The 19287-nt window shown below is 35.2% G+C and overlaps 9 protein-coding genes across 9 annotated transcripts; 3 read left to right on the top strand and 6 right to left on the bottom strand.

Moving 5' to 3' along the window:
• Positions 1–1679: 1679 nt before the first annotated feature.
• Positions 1680–2178, bottom strand: RO3G_07268 (uncharacterized protein; the record flags this gene model as incomplete). Its single annotated transcript, XM_067661858.1, has 4 exons — positions 1680–1775; positions 1829–1937; positions 1984–2027; positions 2077–2178. 4 exons carry the CDS (start codon positions 2176–2178, stop codon positions 1680–1682), a joined length of 351 nt encoding a protein of 116 aa, XP_067517959.1.
• A 1740-nt stretch (positions 2179–3918) lies between these two features.
• On the top strand, positions 3919–4820 carry RO3G_07267 (uncharacterized protein; the record flags this gene model as incomplete). The annotated part of the gene is made up of 5 exons (XM_067661857.1): positions 3919–4127; positions 4189–4307; positions 4463–4492; positions 4535–4717; positions 4810–4820. The coding sequence occupies 5 exons, from the start codon at positions 3919–3921 to the stop codon at positions 4818–4820; spliced, it is 552 nt and encodes a 183-aa protein (XP_067517958.1).
• Positions 4821–6375: 1555 nt separating this feature from the next.
• RO3G_07266 (uncharacterized protein) lies at positions 6376–9350 on the top strand (the record flags this gene model as incomplete). The annotated part of the gene is made up of 7 exons (XM_067661856.1): positions 6376–6981; positions 7057–7422; positions 7588–7861; positions 7916–8101; positions 8172–8338; positions 8390–8611; positions 8658–9350. The coding sequence occupies 7 exons, from the start codon at positions 6376–6378 to the stop codon at positions 9348–9350; spliced, it is 2514 nt and encodes an 837-aa protein (XP_067517957.1).
• Positions 9351–9663: 313 nt separating this feature from the next.
• On the bottom strand, positions 9664–10317 carry RO3G_07265 (uncharacterized protein; the record flags this gene model as incomplete). The annotated part of the gene is made up of 2 exons (XM_067661855.1): positions 9664–9717; positions 9766–10317. 2 exons carry the CDS (start codon positions 10315–10317, stop codon positions 9664–9666), a joined length of 606 nt encoding a protein of 201 aa, XP_067517956.1.
• Positions 10318–10830: 513 nt separating this feature from the next.
• Positions 10831–11121, top strand: RO3G_07264 (uncharacterized protein; the record flags this gene model as incomplete). Its single annotated transcript, XM_067661854.1, has 2 exons — positions 10831–10918; positions 11045–11121. The coding sequence occupies 2 exons, from the start codon at positions 10831–10833 to the stop codon at positions 11119–11121; spliced, it is 165 nt and encodes a 54-aa protein (XP_067517955.1).
• Positions 11122–11369: 248 nt separating this feature from the next.
• On the bottom strand, positions 11370–12014 carry RO3G_07263 (uncharacterized protein; the record flags this gene model as incomplete). The annotated part of the gene is made up of 3 exons (XM_067661853.1): positions 11370–11704; positions 11812–11868; positions 11933–12014. The coding sequence occupies 3 exons, from the start codon at positions 12012–12014 to the stop codon at positions 11370–11372; spliced, it is 474 nt and encodes a 157-aa protein (XP_067517954.1).
• Positions 12015–12927: 913 nt separating this feature from the next.
• RO3G_07262 (uncharacterized protein) lies at positions 12928–15282 on the bottom strand (the record flags this gene model as incomplete). The annotated part of the gene is made up of 7 exons (XM_067661852.1): positions 12928–13091; positions 13735–13949; positions 13997–14238; positions 14275–14364; positions 14428–14784; positions 14814–15174; positions 15236–15282. 7 exons carry the CDS (start codon positions 15280–15282, stop codon positions 12928–12930), a joined length of 1476 nt encoding a protein of 491 aa, XP_067517953.1.
• A 122-nt stretch (positions 15283–15404) lies between these two features.
• RO3G_07261 (uncharacterized protein) lies at positions 15405–17825 on the bottom strand (the record flags this gene model as incomplete). Its single annotated transcript, XM_067661851.1, has 1 exon — positions 15405–17825. One exon carries the CDS (start codon positions 17823–17825, stop codon positions 15405–15407), a length of 2421 nt encoding a protein of 806 aa, XP_067517952.1.
• A 303-nt stretch (positions 17826–18128) lies between these two features.
• RO3G_07260 (uncharacterized protein) lies at positions 18129–18708 on the bottom strand (the record flags this gene model as incomplete). Its single annotated transcript, XM_067661850.1, has 3 exons — positions 18129–18148; positions 18236–18513; positions 18572–18708. 3 exons carry the CDS (start codon positions 18706–18708, stop codon positions 18129–18131), a joined length of 435 nt encoding a protein of 144 aa, XP_067517951.1.
• Positions 18709–19287: the final 579 nt, after the last annotated feature.

Genomic DNA, 19287 nt, shown 5'->3' with positions numbered 1-19287 from the left:
TCCTTGTTTGATCAGCTTATTTTTTTGTTAGGTCATTGTATGACATTATGCTGCTAAAACCATTCCAGTTTTCACCTTCTGTGCGACACCATTTCGGTGAAGAGCTCCTACAAACCCTTTATGATGAAATGCGAATTCCACTCTATGACGAAACTAAAACTTTTGGAGAAGGAATACCTTTAATACAAGACATCATATATGTATATTTACTCATCACTACTTTACACTATCTGGATTTTCTAATTGCATTTTTTATATAAGAATTACATCCAGGAGGCTAAGGATAAAACAAAGAAGAAAGGATCGAAGATGAACTGTGCAAGGAAGCTGGTTGCCTTGACTGCCAACCGTCCAGAAGCAGAGGCTAGTACTCTTTTTGGCATTGCAGCATTGTAAGAGCAAGCCCAACGGACCCTATTAAATTACCTTTAATACCCAAAATCAAAAAGTTGTCACCCAACGGACCCTATTAGCAGCCCTATTAAAGTTAATAGATCTTCAAATTTCGCCCAAAGGTATTAAAGTTAATAGGAATTATCAGACCTATTACCTTTCGTGTAATGCTATATGTAAATCATGTTAATAATGGATCTTTAAATTTCTCGCTTATATATCACCTCAGAGCGCATTCAGTTGAGTTCTCTATATATTGATAATGCAATAATTTGATGGATGATTGCATTTTTAGTTTAAATAAAGCTGAATTTTTTGTCATACGAAAATATTCATCAACGCAGTTGGCAGAATAACCATGGGTTTTGAAGTGCACAGAGTGATATCCGTATTCACAAGCTACCTGGTGGGTGGCAGCTGCCATTTTCTGGTAAGGTAAAAATCTAGCTTTGTTAATAGTCCTGTACTTATACTGAAGAAAGCGGTAATCCTTAAGTTAAATGACTTTAATAATACCAATAAACACGCTTCGGCGCATTCGGAAGCGGCAGCAAAAAGTTTTTTTGTCGTAAGTTGATGATTACAAGAAGCCATCTGCAATGAGACGAAGACGATCCCTGATGCGATCTCAGTTGTCAACTTTATGACCAGAAAGTGACCTGATATAGTGGGTTACTTTGTCATATTCAAGATTAAAGCCTTTCAAAGCAAGAAGATACTAATTTGCTACGTTTTGGAACTGTTTAAATTTGCTGAATCGTTCTGCTATAGCTGCTTAAACATCGTCAGAGATCACGTCAATTTTAAAAGATATAGTGTAGAAATTTTAATAGGGTACGAACTAAAAGGGACCACAAAGTGACATCTTCACAAAAGTGATTATGTGCTCACATGGGTTTTAATTATTTTATTTTATATAAATAAAAGTCACTTTAATCATATACTTCAAGTGCAGGAGAAATACAGCTGTCAAAAGAAAAGGTTCACTGCCTGTACTGTGATTGATGAAATAAAACTAGATTGTTATTTTTAAACGAAAAAGTTTGAAAGATAAATTTTGCAGCTTATAAACATAGGATAATGATACTTTATAAAAAAAAAGAAAAAAGAAAAAAAAAGCAAAAATGATTATGAAAAAGACACAAAAAAATGATGACTGTGAGTAAAACAATAAGAAGAAAGAGTGGGATATCAAGAAAGCAGTGGAATAAGGCATGTTCTGCATAATGAATAAATTGTACGACTTGTAAAGAAAAAGAGGAAAAAAGGAATAGAACACCAATAACTTAGCTATACATTTTTGGCAATAAATCTGTCAGCAACTTCTTTTCAAGTATAAACTTTCCTTCTTTGTATTTGTTATCACTGCTGTATGCTTTAACCTAAGGATAGAGTATGGTTACTGCAAATAGTACATTTTTCATGTCTATTTTACATAAGCCCATCCAAGTAGTGTTGAACAACGAATACAGGCAATGTCTTTAACTCTATGTAATCCAGTTACCATTTCTCTGTCCTCTGCTTTACCAAACACAACATTAACTCTATAAAAAGGATCAATATGTGCTGATTACTAAACTACATACTTACACAGATTCAAATAGATATGCCTGTCCATGTTGACCATGAAATTGCTATTTGATAATTAAATATATTTGCATGTGGTTTATCTTTGTTATTTACTCTTGATATAATGGAAGCAGAAGTTGAAAGGTGTGTTTTACATTTAGAACATCCAAATATTGATGAATTTTCTTCAAGATAAGTTCGATAAGTAAGTCCCATTCTAGTTGTTATTCTCTCAGTCGAATTAAGACAAAATAATTAATTTTGTATCTCTTTTATTTATTTATTTTCGAAAAAGCTGTGTGTGTATATATTCTTTATAAATAAAAGAAAAAGAAAAATAACTTGTAGCTATTTTCCTTTTTTAGGCTTGTCTAATAAGCATTATTAGGAATTCAGTCCTGCATAAAAAAAAACTCCAAAAAAAAAATTGCATAAATATCATTTACACTATATATTCAATTTAGCGAGCAGTTTATCTTCAACTTTGCTTATAAATAATAGCAATTCATTTGTGCAAGTGCAAATGTAAAAGAGATTAACTATAGCAAACAAAGAGTGATCATCATGCGTTGAATAAGACTCGTTGGATTTCGTATTAAAACCAATATGCAATTTTGAATCCCTTTTAAACACCCTTCAAGGAATAAGAATAGCTAGAAAAAAGAAGGAGAGAGATTTCGTAATAAACAGCATACAATAATCAACATAAAAAAAAAAAAAAAAAAAAAAAAAAACTATTCTTGCATTAATTCGAAATGGATCTGTTAGAAAGCTATATGATAAGAATTCAAATTTAGCTTCTCTTATTATATCTTTATACAAGTCATTGAGGATAACATTCCCTATATTGGACGTATGAATTTACAATCGTCGTACATTTCAAATATAATCAGAAGTATAAGCTAATTGTTACAGTAAACCCATTTCTTTTTTTTGAACCTATCGAGCCATAAACCTTTTTATATCCTTTATATTTGTTATGTGGGTCAGTTATTGTAAAATAAACAAGGAAAGAAGAGAAGCTTATTTTTGTTCTTATAAAACAACATAAAATTGTATGCCATCTCGGACATTTTGATCCCTTTGTGTTTCTCTCTCAAAATGGAATTATTAATTAGCCCGTGTACAAAGTCTTCGGAAACTTTTCGCACACTTTGTGAAAATTTTCATACACCAGAAATGAAAAAGTTAGGAACAATTTACTGAAAAAAATTCGTGCACTTTCCACATAGAATTTCATACACTTTATAAATATAAATTTGTACACAGTAATGATAAGGTTTAAAAAAGATGAGCCAAGTGATAAAAATAAAGTGTATGTCGATGATCATGAATAGGCTTGTGTACAAGTACCACATCGTTATTTCCATAAAATTAGTGTCATAGTGGGCGACGAGATCGAAGTCTTTGCGATATCCAACATCATACAGTGTTTCGCGTAATGCATGTGTTGATAATGGCGCTATATCGAGGGTATTGCTAAGCTCACTGGCATAAGCGGACATTGGAACCGGATCCATATTGGCTGCCTCAATTATCAGTTCGAAGCTAATTTAACTTGAGTTTCTTCTCTTTTTTCTAAAATATTAATTCTAATATGAACACCTTTTTGTTTGAAAGTGGGGATGGCAAAGTATATGATGAGTATGGAAGAAACTCATGTTTACGAATTGGAGGTTGACAATGAGCAATACCCTTTGGAACAGTTAGGTAATTACAATATGTATCAGGACCAAGAACCACCAGCAAAACCGGCAAAGATGAAAAAGCAAGAAGCTGAAACATCTGTGTCCGAGGATATCAAATGTAGTTCACCAGCAGGCATATATCGACAATATAAAGATGCGGATATAGAGATGGTTTTTATCTTTATGAAAAAGGGTTAAGTATACGCAAGGCTGTTGCGAAGCTTAATATACCACCATCAATAGCCCAAAGCTGGAAGAAAAATATGAAATGGGCGAGGATGTTTTCACAAGAAAAGAAGGAAGTGGTAGACTACAGGGAAGAACAGCCATTCTGAACGAGAATAATCAAAAGCATTTAATTGAATTGATCGATGACAATCCGTTTTTAGTCCTAGATCAAATGTCGGAGAGCCTCACTTCCCAGTTTGAAGGATTCCAAGTTTCTAAAACAGCTCTGTATGATTTTATGAAGAAAAAGTACAGAATAAGCGTAAAGCGTGCATATTTTTATGCAGAAGAAAGAAATAGTTTAAGAAAGACGAGAATGGGTTCTGCGTTGGGAAGCAACAGACATGGATTACATGAGAAATTGTGTTTTTATCGACGAATCAGGTTTCAATCTAAGCATGAACCGATCCATAGTTTGGACTAAAAAAGGTGAGCGCGCTATTGCAACCGTTCTGAAAACAAAGACAAACAATATCACCATATTAGGTGCTATTGCTTCATAAGGGGCTATAAACATTAGTGTAAGTCATTCAAAGAGAATTGAGCCCTCAAAAAAAAAAAAGAAAAAAAAGAAAGAAAAGTAGGGGAAGCTTCCGCAACAGTTGCAAACAAAGGTAAAGATGGGACTGTCACTGGCCATTACTTCAATTTTGTAGCTGCTACATTGGATGAGCTCGATAAACACGAGAAATTCAAAGGACATTGTATTGTTATTGATAATGCTCCTATCCATACGCATTTGGATGTCAAGACATATATCAAAGAAAGAGGCTATGGCCGTGTCTATCTTCCACCATATTCCTCTGAGCTAAATCCAATCGAACAATTCTGGTCAGTGTGTAAGAGTAAACTAAAGAAAAAAGCTTTTAAAAGAGACACTGACATCCATAATTACTAAAGCAAGCAATAACATATGCTTGAATGTATGCAGGGTTTTTGTAAATATTCTGTCAAAATTTCAAGACTGTTTGGAAGAAAAATCTTTGTAGCATTAATGCACGAAAATAGCTGTATGAAATTCTATGTGGAAAGTGCACGAATTTTTCTCAATAAATTGTTCCAAACTTTTTCCTCACGTGTATGAATTTTTTCATTTCTGGTGTACGAAAGGTTTCCGAAAAAGGTGTACATCAGAACTGAAGTTCAACAGTTCCCTCATTTCTTGCGCAACTCAAGTTTAGAATTTATTGTGCCACTATTATGTAGCCAATACATGTCTGTGGGCTTACTGACTTTTTTAGCCAAGTAACGATAAAAGCTGGTGTGATACTGTTGAGAAATCCAATAATGATCTCAACTTTCTAAAATATAAAAAAAGTATGTTTCGACAATAAAACGTTCTCTTTGTTGATTCATTTTTTTTGTTTGTTTATTCTTCTTTAGTTCTGTTAGAGTAACACTAAAAAAGAAGAAATATAGTGCTATGAGATAAATCCAGTTCAAATGAAGCAAGTTTAATGTAGGATACACACTGAGTCACACTTTTTTATTGAGAATACCCAAGACGCGATTTTTTAAATAAAAAAAAACGAGAAAAACTTGCAGATCACACAAATCCTAGACTCTATTATGCTCAGTAACTTGATATACTGAAAAAAGGAAATGTGTTTATTTTTATTTTCGAGCTTTTTGTAGGTAGATTTGACCAGACATTTTTAATGCTGAGTAAGAATAGTCTTTTTTCTGTAACGTTACCGCCCGGATAACCTACTTTATTCTCCGGAAGAAAGAGCCGGAATAACACATGTGCCAATCGGAAGCCGTGCGAGAGACTGGAGGTTTCAGGGAATTTTGTGATATCATTTCCTTAAAGAAGGTAAAGGGTTACTTTTCCATTGGTGCCACTTTATATGTAGCCAATAAAAATAGTGCTTACTCCGTCTTGCAAAATCTTGGTGATATCTGCTCTTACAAAGAAAGACTGTAAAGTGCCGTCTTTTTTTTTTCATACAACTATGAAGCAAGATTATGAACAAAAACTTGAAATAATGCGCCAAATGAAATGAGAGTACACGATCCAATCAAAAAGCAAGTCTCATAAAAAATTTCCAAAAACCAACATTATCTCTTGTAACCGTGAACCTTTTTACAATCCTGTGTTCCCCGCCAAAATAAGACGGAACACCCCTTGCTTTCTGAACCAAAAAAAAACCTCCCTCTTTCTTCTTCTTTTATATTTTGAAAAAGAAGGACGTTTATTCTTCGACTATAAACGAAATACCTATTTTTTTTATATATTCATAAAGTTAGATTAGAATAGAGAACACACAATCTCGGTCATCACTTTTTATTTACAACATGACCAGTTCAGGTGCGGATTCCTCTTCTTCACCTACAAAAATCGACTCGACAGTGTCTTTTTCAACAAGGTAAAAATAAGGATAGTAAAAGTTGGATGTAAAAAATATAACGCGTGTGTACTGTTAGTGAAACACCCGCAACCAATTATTTAGCCAAAAAATGGCATCGAAAGCTTATAAATGAAGAGCAGCCTTTGATGCGTCGGCCTCGTTCAGAGACAGTACCAACTCAACAACAGCATCAATTATTTCACTCCTCTTCTTCAGATGCAATGCCTACTCTACGCAACGCCCCTGGATCAGCCAGTATTGCTCCTCCATTTGGCAGTGGCATATTTAACACAATCACTCCTTGGAGTGACATGTCTCACACATCAACGGCAGCAGATCAGCAGCTGTCAAGAGAAGATCATCATATTGCTAGTACCTTTGCCTCTCTAAATTTGGATGAAGATCGAGATAACACCAGACGAACGATTCACACAAGTCATTCCTATTCTTCACTTCAACTCTTCGCAGAAAACCAAAATGATGTTCAAATCAAACGCCCTCCATCCGTCATGGACCTTCGATTTCAAGGCAATAGACCAAGAGCAATGAGTGCCGTAGATCGTCATCAGTCACAAGAAACCTATCCGTTTCAAAATATATGGCGACCCTCGGTGGAGGATAATAGGCGTCCATACTTGCGCAACTCGACAAGTAGCGCTGATTTATTGGAAGCGATGACACGACAGAGAAAAGTGGCAACAGGCGCAGCAAGTCCATCACCTGTTATTTATGATGAAAATTATACGAATTGGGTAAAACATGCACAGAAAGAGAGAGAGAGAGGTTCACTACGCATACAATAGACTTTATATTAACACAATCCACAGGAAAACATGGCATCCTTTGAAACGGATCTAGTCGACCTTTCGTCGAGTTCTTCTGGACAAGTACCTAGTCGATCATTATGGGTAGGACAACTTGATCCTACAATCACTAAAAATGAGTTGAACAACTTGTTTTCAAAGTTTGGCACTATTGAGAGCATAAGGATTTTACCGGATCGAGAATGTGCTTTTATTAATTACTTTGGTGTGGAAGAAGCTTTGAGAGCAAGAGATGCGCTTGTCAACAAGATGGGTTGTCAACTTGGGAACACGACAGTCAAGATAGGGTTTGGAAAATTAGAAGCAGTCTTACCACTATGTGTGGAAAATACGCAAGAACCTACAAGAGCCCTATGTAAGAAAAAGAGAGTAAGAGGGGATTGTATTGAACTCGATTGATTAGGGATTGGAAACATTCCAAACACTACAACCCAAACGATCCTTGGCACGATTTTTTCAACTTTTGGGGCAATTGAATCCATCCGACTCTTGCCACACAAAAATTGTGGATTTGTTAATTTTTTCAATTCAGAGGATGCTGTCAGAGCCAAACGAGCTTTACATAATCGCGAAATTATGGGACCTGGTACAGGCATAGTCAAGATCGGTTTTGCTAAAGTACCCTTGTTGAAGGCAGCGGAAGATGAATCTTTTGTTGCCGAGCCAAAGGAACAACAACAAGAGATGATGATGTACATGATGAATGAAATGATGAATGATCCAAACATGATCTCTGCTATTATCGCTGAGAGAAAGATGATTATGCAGGATTTTGGTGAAGATGAAAAAGATGGCCCAATATTTCAAGGTAAATCCAAAATGTTGAGAGAGGGAAGATGTGTGCATTTAAAAGGCTTTATAGTACTTCATTTGCCTGAACAATACTTTCATACAATTCCTGCTGCACCTGAATTAGGGCAATCAAGAAAAGTGGATATTTCAAAATTAAGAGACATTAAAAAGAGAATGGATACAGGACATATATCAGTAAAGGAGTTGGAAGTGATAGCTATGGAATGTTTTGATGAATTAGTTGAACTCTGCAGTGGTATATTACTTTTTTTTTTTTTTTTTTTTTTTTACCAATCAGTGAAACTATTGCTGATATAAAACGGTAGATTATATTGGAAATACAGTCATTCAGCGTTTATTTGAGAGATGCTCAGAAATGACAAAATCTATCATGCTGGAAAGAGTAGCACCTTATTTGGGTTCCATCGGTGTACACAAAAATGGTACTTGGGCAGCACAAAAGATTATTGACACAGCCAAACTGCCTACACAGGTAAATAAAAGGAGACTGGTACCCCTTACAAGCATTGACGTTCCAATGTAGATTGATCTTATTTGTGAAAGTATCAAACCTTATGTGCCAGCATTGTTGTTGGATAAATTTGGCAATTATGTAGTACAATGCTGTCTTACACTTGGTCCTTCTCAAAATCAATTCATTTTTGATGCCATTGTTGATTCATGCTGGGAAATTGCTCAGGGCCGATTTGGTGCACGAGCAGTCCGAGCAACCCTGGAGTGTCCCCACGTGACTAAACGACAACAAGTAAAGAGCGTTTGAGTTTGAAGTGATACTGATGATTTAAATATAGAAATACGTGGCTGCTTCACTTGTACAACATGCTTTGCTTTTGTCTACCAATGCGAACGGAGCACTTTTACTAATATGGTTACTTGACACTTCAGGTATTCCTGGTCGATATCGTGTACTTGCACCTCGTCTATTACCTCATTTGGCACACCTCTGTACACATAAATTAGCCTCACTTACAGTTCTCAAATTGATCAATCAGCGTCAAGAGCCTGATGCTCGTAACATAATTTTGGATGCACTGTTTTTTACTCCACAATCCACTGAAGTCATTGAAGGGATTCTTCATGATCAGATACACGGTGTTAGTTTAGTACAAAAGATCTTGTCTAGTTCTTATATTGAATTAAGAGAACGACAACGTATTGCAGAAAGAGTAAGACAAATACTGCAAAAGTTGAAGTTACAGCATGTACAAGGTTATAAACGACTGATAGAAGAGATAAATATGGTGATGGTTGATTCTGTTCCAGGAGCAAGTTTGGGAGCAGGTATACCATCACAATTCTCAATTAGCCCAAGTTTAGCAGCTGCTATGCACGCAAAATATTTAGCAGTGAGTCAATGTCTAGGACAGGAAGATTCATTAGATCAACCGCAATCTACTGCTGCAATGATGACAAACTTTTATGCAGCAGCAGCAGCAGCAGCAATTGCTACCAATAACAATACAGAAGAAAAAGAAGCCGAATAATTTGATAACACATAAAAAAATACCCCTTTCCTTTCATTTATACACCTCACTCATTATCCTCACACTCACACACAAAAGTTATATTCCCCTTTCCCTTCATTTATTCATACATTCTTTTTATTGAAATTAGTTCCTGTTTATACTCTATTGCATTTTTTTTTAAATTATAATTCTCTGTATGTTGTATAATAAAGTTTTTGTTATTATTATTTTTATTTAAACGAAGGAATGCATAAGATTTGTACAATTAAGAGGATGTAAAAAAAGGAAGAGAAATATAATGAACAGAGAAAGAGACAGTGCTGTTATTATGTCAAGTTTGTTTCTTCTTTGTAAAGGATGTTAATAAAGATTTTAATAATTGATTCTAAAGTAATGATTAATAAAGAGAGATGTTAATAGTAGAAAATCATACCTCTTTTTCAAGTTCCTCTAATCTTTTTATATCCGATTGTTTTTCTACCCTAAAGCGAGCGATAAATTGCTCTAATTGATTGATACGACCAAGGATAACTCTATTTTCTACTGAATTCATCTGGCTGACAATAAGATGGTTTGAGACAACTGATTGTAATAAGGGGTGTCCTGGATCCATCATCCTCAACGCATCCTCTAAATCAACCGCCCTCTTTTCCAATACTTGACAACGTTCTTGAAGTTCACGCTCTCTTTGTTTACGACGATCACGAAAACGCGCAGAGGCACCTGCATTTCGTCTTCTTTTCTCTGCCAAGACCTCTTCTGAACTTGGCCGTTTTTTATCTGTTGAGGTTGGATCAGATGCTCTTCGAAGAATGAGGTGGTCCTCTTTTGGTTTTTGTTGATGATAGATTTGCCAAATGTTTTCTGGTTGTGATTCATAAGGCTTGGGTAATATAGGTAATGTTTTTTTATTAAATGGAGGAGAAGCAAGCCTTGCAGTGAAAACTGAAATAGAAGGTAATATATGTTGTGGAGAAGAAGTCATGGTAGTAAAAGAAAGAAAGAGAAGTTGAAGGACCACGTTGACTTTATATAATGTGCGTCCTTAAATACAGATTGCGCCATTCGATTGCGACATTTTTATTTCTTATTGCACCTCCTCAAAATAGGAAATTATGAAATTTGTATTACAAGCCACCGTGAGAAAGAAGAATGCTAAGGCTATGCTTCAGATTTTGAGAAAAACACCATTTTCAGAAAGTAAAATCGCATTTTTATAAAGTTTATAATATGATTTATGTATATAAAAGCGACAATTAAACGCGACACCTATTCCTGAAACCGGTGAATAAAAAAGATAATTTAGGAAAGAATGTTAAATTAATTTGGAAAGTAGTGAAACCTCGATAATAATTGATAAAGAAAAGTTGAGATAATTTGAGATAGAACAATCAGTGAAAGTGAAAGAGAGACAGCAAAAGGTATAAATACATGAAATGAATGTTAGTAAAAGGTTATCATAAAAAATATTATATACAACTTGCCCGTTAGGTAAAGAATGGGAATTCATTATGAGTTCTTATATAATCCTCAAAAGAAACGCAATTCATATATTCGGGAGACATTTCATTATCATGTTGTGACATGTATGTAAAATATAGTGTATGCTATTAGCAGCCATCACATCACGACCCCATACCGTCCTACAAGAGTCACACTTGAGGATGGCATGTATCTTTTGTTTTGATCTAGTTAAGATAGTATTTGCAAAGTTTTTGGTTTTACATTGATTATGCCTTTGACTAGTAAAAACCTTAGCAACATGGATAAATTCTGTGTTTCTTTGTAAATCGTTTGACATCTTCTTAATAACATCAGTGATCTGTATGATAGGAGCAGGAGTTGTTTTTATAGGCTTAGAAAAAAATAGCCATTACCATAAGCAATTATTGTTTTCTTGTTTGAACTAGCTGAGTTTGTCACGTTTTGGAGGAAGTGGGATCCGTTTCTGCTTATTGTCACAGTGTTATTTCTTTTCCCCAATAGAACTGTTACCGCTGTACTTGACATTGTCATCAGATAGTTCTTTTGGTAATCTTATGAGTCGCTTTTTGTTTTTTGATATATTTCAAATTTGCATTGATAACTAAAATCTTTGTAAATCCTTGCTCTTGGCAAGATAAGACATTTGGAGCTAGGAGATTTTGCATGATCAATTCCATTACAGGCAGGTCGTTTCATAGGCTTTGTAGATGATTGTTGAGCTTCTTTTTTGGCAATCCTAAGAGCTACTTGTTTCTCCTTCTTCTTTTGAGCAGCTTTAGAAGTTTCCTTTTCTTGATTATTGGAGTCTTTACCAGCAGATTTAGTAGTAGAAAATGTAGAAGGATCAGAAGTAGTAAAAGCATATAAGCATTTGTCATTGTTGTCATCTGCGATTTGTTGTAGTGTTAATATGATTCAATAAGAGAAATATCGAGTATAGCCGGACCTTGTTCTTGTTCAGGCGCTGCAGATGTACCTGATATCTCTTTCTTACACTTGTTCCTCTTTGCTTTGACTGCATTTTTACTATTGATGGGAAACTTTCCTTTGCCTAATTTTATTTACATTAATTTGCTTATTCATGCAGAGAAAACACAAGCTATTAAAAAATATACATGACTTCTTTTTGAAACCTTCAAATGGATCACTGGATAGCACATAGTTGAAAGCAGGCTTTACAGTGGGGTTCGAAATCATTATCAGAGCCTTCTTGAGTATCAATTTTTTTTTTTGAATCGTTTGAAAGACTGCAGCATTAGCTCCTATAAATGTATGGTCTTAGTCTTGTTTTATTGACTGATGACAGTTTCATAAGATAAATATTGTTTGCATCTCAGCCTTTTGGATGATGGACCCTCCTGACCTGGAGAGCTCAAAGTAAGCTTCTTTTTGCGCTTCATTTGTATTTAATGCTGAAAGTAGTACTGTTCTTTAATAAGAAAAGTAAGAAGATACTTATTGTTTAAAAAAGCGACAAGGAAGAAGAAGAGCGAGAAAAAAAATCACATTTAGCTATGTTGTCTGCTTTAATTTATTACACGGGTTTATCAAAAGAGAGTCAACGACAGGCTCTTTAACAATAATAAAAAAGATAAAATACAGTGTTAAAAGATGACCTCTTGATGGTAATAATACTTTGGTTCCTCGAACTGTAGAAGCTTATTTACCAGTTACTTTAGCAAACTCTCAGGGATGGATAGGTCAATCAATTTCATTATTTGGCTCCTTGCCTTTCTTTGCAAACAAGTCTTTAATGCTTCCAAAATAGTCATCACATTTTCTTAATTGGCAAACATAATTTCTCACGTTTTGGGTGTTCTAGTTATTCATTTGGAAGCTTTTTTCATTTATTTGGAAAATACTGTAATATGAAAATCCCCCTCTGTCCTTTTGTTTGTTTCTTTTTTTTTAGCTTCTTTTACGCTTAATTTGGTCTGGCTTGAGCGTGTTCATTTAACCCTTTAAAAAAATATTGTTTAATCATAATATGAAAATCATTCCCGTTAATTTCTGGCCAAGGCCTATTCTATGCATTATGCCCATATGCACCGCCGGCTTCAGATATCTGAAACTGTTCCAGACTCATTATTCTTCCTTTGAAATATATTGTCTACTCGAAACCTACGCTTGTTACAGCCTGTCTTCCCTTGGACTCTTCGATGGCCTGCCATCTGTACCATTCTTTATGAACTGAACTACCTCCAACGTGCAAAATTTCCCTTTGTGTCGCCACCTCAACCAGAACAAAGACTCTTCGATCAGCTTCGCTCTTTTCTATACCAGTGTTTCTAACACTTGCATCCATTTCCCTTCCTTATCACTTTTATCCTTGATCCCATAAAGAGGTTTTTTTTTTTTTAAATTATATTTCCTCTCCTGATCTGGCTTGGGTGAAAACAACATGTAACTGGACCTCATGCGCTTAAATGAAGCTTAAATTGCTTATAAATAACATCTTTGTTTAAATGTAACATGAAGATCATTTTCTTCTTGAGCATCATCTAGCATGATATCTTGCGTCATTATCATTGTTATTCATCATTATTCGTATACAAGAACTTTTTTATGTCAATGTGCTATCTGATCTCATGAATGATCTTCTTTCAGCTTATAAACATGAACGAAACTTAAAAAAAATAAACCTTGTAATTTAATGCTTCATGTTAATCATCACAAGGAGTATCTTTTTTTTTTGCAGGAATTAAGAAGGCAATAATAATGCTTATGCTGCACAAGTTAGCTTCTCAATCTTGATATTGGAATTCTGTTTATCCTGAATTGAAGTCTTCATCCTCAGTTAAAAGAAGGAGAAATGTTTACTTGACACACTATAATTCATAACCACATTCTTTTCTTTGCTTATTTTCTATAGATGTTTATTGTATGGACCAGCATACCATTCTTCCTGATGCATTACCAGTTAAAATAGTAGGTTTTAGTGTACTTGGATGAAATTGTGCTACACTTGGAATGGCAGTAATATGATCTTGGTCATATAATTGCGTCATTTCTTTTCCACTTTCACCTGAATAAATATCCACCGTTTGATTCATGTTACCAATGGCCAAGTGTTGATGTTCTAAGCCGTGACATCTGTTTGTGTTCCATCTCGCTCTGAAATTAGTGACCCATCTATTCATTGTCACCATTAGTTCTTGTCTCTTTCCTGACAAACTCACCTTCCAGTGTGATTATTATGAGGGATGGTTGATTTTAATTTGATGTCTTTTCTCTTGTCTAATTGAAATATTCGAATATAATCGTCATAAGAACTAGTAGCTAATGCATCTCCTTTTGGCGACCAATAACAACTAGTGACGGAATACCCATGTTCAAAGGATTGTAACGGTTTTTTATTCCTTTTTAATCTTCTCGTGTCCCAAATGGTCACTGTTCTATCGTTCGAACCTGCTGCCAACAACTCTTGATAAACAGGATTAAGATGAATACAGCTTACTTTTTTCTCTCTTGATTGAAAGATTATAGGTTCACCTCCTTTTCTTTTGTCTACAAAGCCTATCTCTCCATCAGAAGTAGAGAACCAAATCTGCGTGTATCATTAGCTTAATTTTTTTTTTTTTTTTTTTTTTTTTTTTTTTTTTTGCATTACCAAATGTCCATCTTGCTGTATATCAAGTGATGTTATTGGATATTGTTCAGAACCCATATTCAATGTTTCAAATTTTGCTTTATTCATGTCGAATGTCTTTACAAGTCCATCATAAGAGCACGTATATAACTTTGAGTGATCTTGTGGATCTATCTTTATATCTGTCGCTGTTCTTGTATGAGGTCTGTAATTATAAACGACAGGATCACCTTCTTCATCTTGTCCATCAATATCCCAAAAACCCAAGTTTCCTTCAACATCAATCGCACAGCCCAAGAGCTTTGTATTTGAAGGATGAAACCTAAGATGGATTATCAGTCTTGTTCTTGTTACTGCGAAGGATATACTTGCAGGCAGCTATAAATACGTTGCGGAGTTACTTTGACTGTGATCCATGCATGATGAATTCTCAATTCATTCAATTGATCTAGTATGGCTTTATCATTGACACCTTGGTCTGTTTTTTTTGTCGAGTGATCCAAAGTGTTCTTCATTAACTTTAAAAATCTCTCTTGATCTTCTTCATCCAAGCTCTCTACTATTCTTGATTTATAATCTTGTTCTATGACATTTTCTACATTCTTCTCTGGGCTCTTTCCTCGAAGGCGAGCAGATATTCGAGTAGGTTGCTGTTGTACTCTCTTGATCGGCGCATACTTTTTTTTGTTATTGTTGTTTGCTGTAGGCAATTTACGTTTGATGCCTAAACTTGGTAGATCAAATGCTTTAAGCAATTCTTTGTTTGCTCTACAAAAATAAGCATCCTTTTTCTCTTTTTATTATCAAGTGTGTTTTAAGAGATGCTTACTTTATATTCTCTAAGCGTCTCTTTTCATACTCTGATAAATCAGACATGATCTATTTTATACGTGTTTATAAAAAAAAAAAAAAAAGAAAAAAAAAAAGAAAAAGATTTTAAACATTGAAAGACAAATTGCATTTAACGCGTGTGTGTGTGTGTTTTAATGTGACGATGTTTACAGGAATCCAGACTCTTGTAATAATCTAGTAATTTTTTCATCTTCTCTTTCTCTTGGTTCAATCTTTAAACTTTCATTATATAACTGTTCTTCATCTCTTGTGCTTAATAAATGGCTCTTGATAAAATCTTGTATCTCTTCTACTGGTTTTAATTGGTATAAAGAAGATTGATACTGTTGAATTTCTCGAATGACTTCAGCCGTCTTGGCTCGCTTGGCAAAATTGATCAACTCCTTATTTTTCTTGAGTTCATTAGAGTTACCATCTTCAATAAAGGTTAAATCTTGTAAATAGATACCCAAGAATGGTATACAAGGTGGGTTGACAGAGTGAATTAAAGCTCGGTATTCTGTAAAGTTTCGGTTGGCTCCCATCAATTTACGGATCTGTTGAAGCACTTGGTTCGTCCTGGCTCCGACTGCTTCCCAAGTGCGTTTTAAGCGACCTACTGAACTATTATCAAAGGCTGATAGAATAGCCATACATGTATTGAAGTTGTTCAACATTCTACATTTCTGTAAAAGAGTGAGTATAATGCATACATTCTTCATTTTCTTCATCAATACCTCAGCCACCTGTACCCAATACTTGATCATCACACTTCTCTTTTTCATGTCTTGTTGACTTAGGATAACATCAGATACCCAAGAAGTGATTTGATTACAATATTCAATAGACGCTCTAATATTCGATGCTATAGTATCATCCTCTCTTGACCATGCTTTGTCCAAACATTCAATAGGTCGAATTGAACTGTACAACTTAAAGTCCATGATCGTCAATTGTCTTGCCATCTCTAATATATCAATATCCATCAGTTTTATCTTTTTACGGTTTTTGGGTAAAATAGGCTCCGGTGGGTCGGGTAATGTTAAGACCATCTTTTTGAGCCCCACGTTATCAACCGCAACACCTTCTTTTCTCTTTTGGATCAAGGATTCCAGCTGTCCATTCGAGAATTTGAGTGTTGACTTGATGTGCTTTTCTGTAAATTCCATCAGCCGATCCAACAAGACACTGTCATCATCGTTATAATATAATTCAAGCCAGTTCTTTAATACATTAAATACGCGCAATCGAACCAGCTTCAATTTTTTTTCTTCCCAGATTGTCGCTTCTTCCTCTGTCAGTCCCTCGGGGCACTTTAGGTTATATCTTGCTTCCAATAAATCCAAAAGTTCCATCGAGGTACAGAATGAGCGATAGGTCAATAAAAAAGTGTTTACGAAATTCATGTCAAAGTAATCATGCATCGTTAGTCTTTCTACAAGTGCTGGTAGTGTACCTCCTTTGACGTTGCCTTCCATGTTGAATACAATATCGTTCGGTCCATAATCGTATTGTAAGAAATCAGGCCGTTCACTGACCGGAGCCTTTGTGCTCACTGCCTCCACAGGTGCATCATCACCAAAGAACTTTTTGATTTTGTCTGAAGAAGGTGTTGTTTGAGATCGTTGAATTGAAGGTGGTACTTGTTTTTGACTGACAGATTGGACTACTTCTGATTGATGTCTTTCCAGTGGTGCCACTCTTTCTTCTTGCCCTTCTTCTTTTACTTCCAACCCTTCTTCTTTTATCGCCGGCTCTTCCTCTATTTCTTCTTCTTCTGCAATAATAGATTCCTTTTTCTGTTGTTCTGCTCCCACCAATTTTTTACTCAAAAGAATGCCCGAAGCACTGCTGTTGTTTCTACTTTTATTCTTGGTTGCTAAATACAACACGCTCGCACAAATCATTTCAATCGGACCAAACAAGGCCGCTGCAGACTCTCTGATGTCCTTGAGATGTAAATCAAAATCTGGTAAATGTTCATCTGTCATGGCTTGTAGTTTGATAAAGAGTAACCCTAACGCATCGGACAATGCTTGCTTTCCCTGCTTCAAGTCCTTCATCTCGGATTGATCGAGCACGCTGCTGAAATCGGTCTCGTCCAAATAAGCCAAGAAGAGGCCAGTCTGATTGGATAGATTACGAAAATGAGTAAATAACAAGACGACCAAGGAATTCTTGTCACCCCCCATCCAGCTGCTGACGTACTTTGTAATGGTCTCGGCTGAATCTTGGATAGAGGCGCCCATCGTCTCCAAATTCTCTGCTAGATTCAGTTGAAGGCTGTATCGATTGTTGTTGGTATGGTGTTGGGTGGGTGCATTCGCTTCGTCTTCCTTGACCTGATTGAACTGTGGATCGACAGGGACCAGAGGGATGGCCAACTCTTGGCATGTCGATACAAAGTGCTTTGCTGTGCTCATCAATTCATTGCACTCTAATAAAATCCTTTGATCGTCATGTGCGGATTGTGCAGAGAGAACCAGTTTGGATAAACTGGCCATCATGGTACGGTGATGTGTACGCAATTGGTTATGCATCCGGAGATGAATGGAGTCCTTATCAACCGTATTGGATGAAACAAGCATGTTTCGGATGGTATTCACGATCTGTATCGCATTGATTTTAAAAGTATAGCGTTGTTCATATTTCACAGCCGTACTGAGTTGATGAATAGTAAGTACGATATGCTGAAAGATGGTTTGCCAATCGGCAGGTTCATTATTTATGGGTTCGTCGGATGTTGATATTGTGGATGATTTTGATATCTAAAATAAATGAAATTAATAAAGAGTTGTGTTTCCGCAATATAAACTTTTTTTTTTACAAGACTGGGTACTTCATGTAGGTTATTAATGTTGTTTTCTCTTGGTTGGAATGCTTTGTTTGCGTTACTTGGGAGAGTATAAAACTATATATAAAACATATCTTAATAACAAGTTCTCGTTAAAACAAATCCTGCTAACTTCTCTGTCTATATTGGAGTGTGTTAATGTACTGCTTTGATCAGACCAACGATGATCTACTATAATGTCTTTTTGTTGTTCTTGTTCATTGGGTGGATCAATTCTCATTTCTCCAGTGGTTGTATTATAATAATAAGTATCTATGCCATCCTCTGTCTTTTGTAATATCCAATTAGGTGAATGGTTGCTTAAAAGGCTCAATCTGTATTCGGTGTTTCTTCTTCTCACTTCAGGCTCTAGTATCACCTCTTCTTCTTCTTGTATGATCCTTACATAGTTGCTAGGAAACCAACCTCTTGCCCCATTGCATCTATTTTAAGAAATAAAGTTGAACTAACTTTTTATATATAATGAAAAGGTGTTTTTACAATCCATCCCACCATCCAGAAGGTAACTTTGTCAGCACTTCAATATAGTCATCTTGTTCAAAGGAAAGTGATGAGGGATCGTTGGACTTGAAAGGGTAAAGCGCTTGAACTCGACACAAAATAGGTATTTCTGTCATGCTGTTTTTTTTTTTTTCGTGTCTTGTTGCTTTGTTGTTGTTGATAACAAGATAAAGTGAGATAATAAAAAAGAAAGAGCGATAGATAGCAAAAGAGGAAAAAAAAGAAGGAAAAGAACAATAGTTGCTATTTTTCTTTTTTCTTTTTTTCCACTGAACACAAGCTTAAAAAGAAAACTCCACATGAAATTATCTATGATTTGCAGTGTAACTTAATTTTTGTTTTTAAAAAAGCGAACCTTTTTCATTACATTTTGTTCAGGTTGTTGTTTACTTTTTCATATAAAGACTTGTGTTGGGTCTTTTGTTATTCTGATTGATAGCAAAAAGAAATATAAAAGTTCTGTTGAAAGCAAATTGAATGCGTACATGATCAATTGAGGTATTCAATTTTGAGCAACGTGGAAAAAACTTTTTTGTTCCTTTAATAAACAGTCTTGTTACAAGAGGCATGACTCATTTTATATTGGTTGGCGGGTTTATGATCAATACAATATTCTTTTGCAGATAAAAAATCAAGACTTTATCATTGTACTCGAGCAACTTTCTTTTTCAATCAACTTTTGCTCATCACGCTAC

Source organism: Rhizopus delemar, genomic scaffold (assembly GCF_000149305.1).
Source record: "Rhizopus delemar RA 99-880 supercont3.5 genomic scaffold, whole genome shotgun sequence".
NCBI classification, from domain to species: Eukaryota; Fungi; Mucoromycota; class Mucoromycetes; order Mucorales; family Rhizopodaceae; genus Rhizopus; species Rhizopus delemar.
The sequence above is the reverse complement of the archived record's forward strand: the minus strand, read 5'-3'. Positions and strand labels throughout refer to the sequence as shown.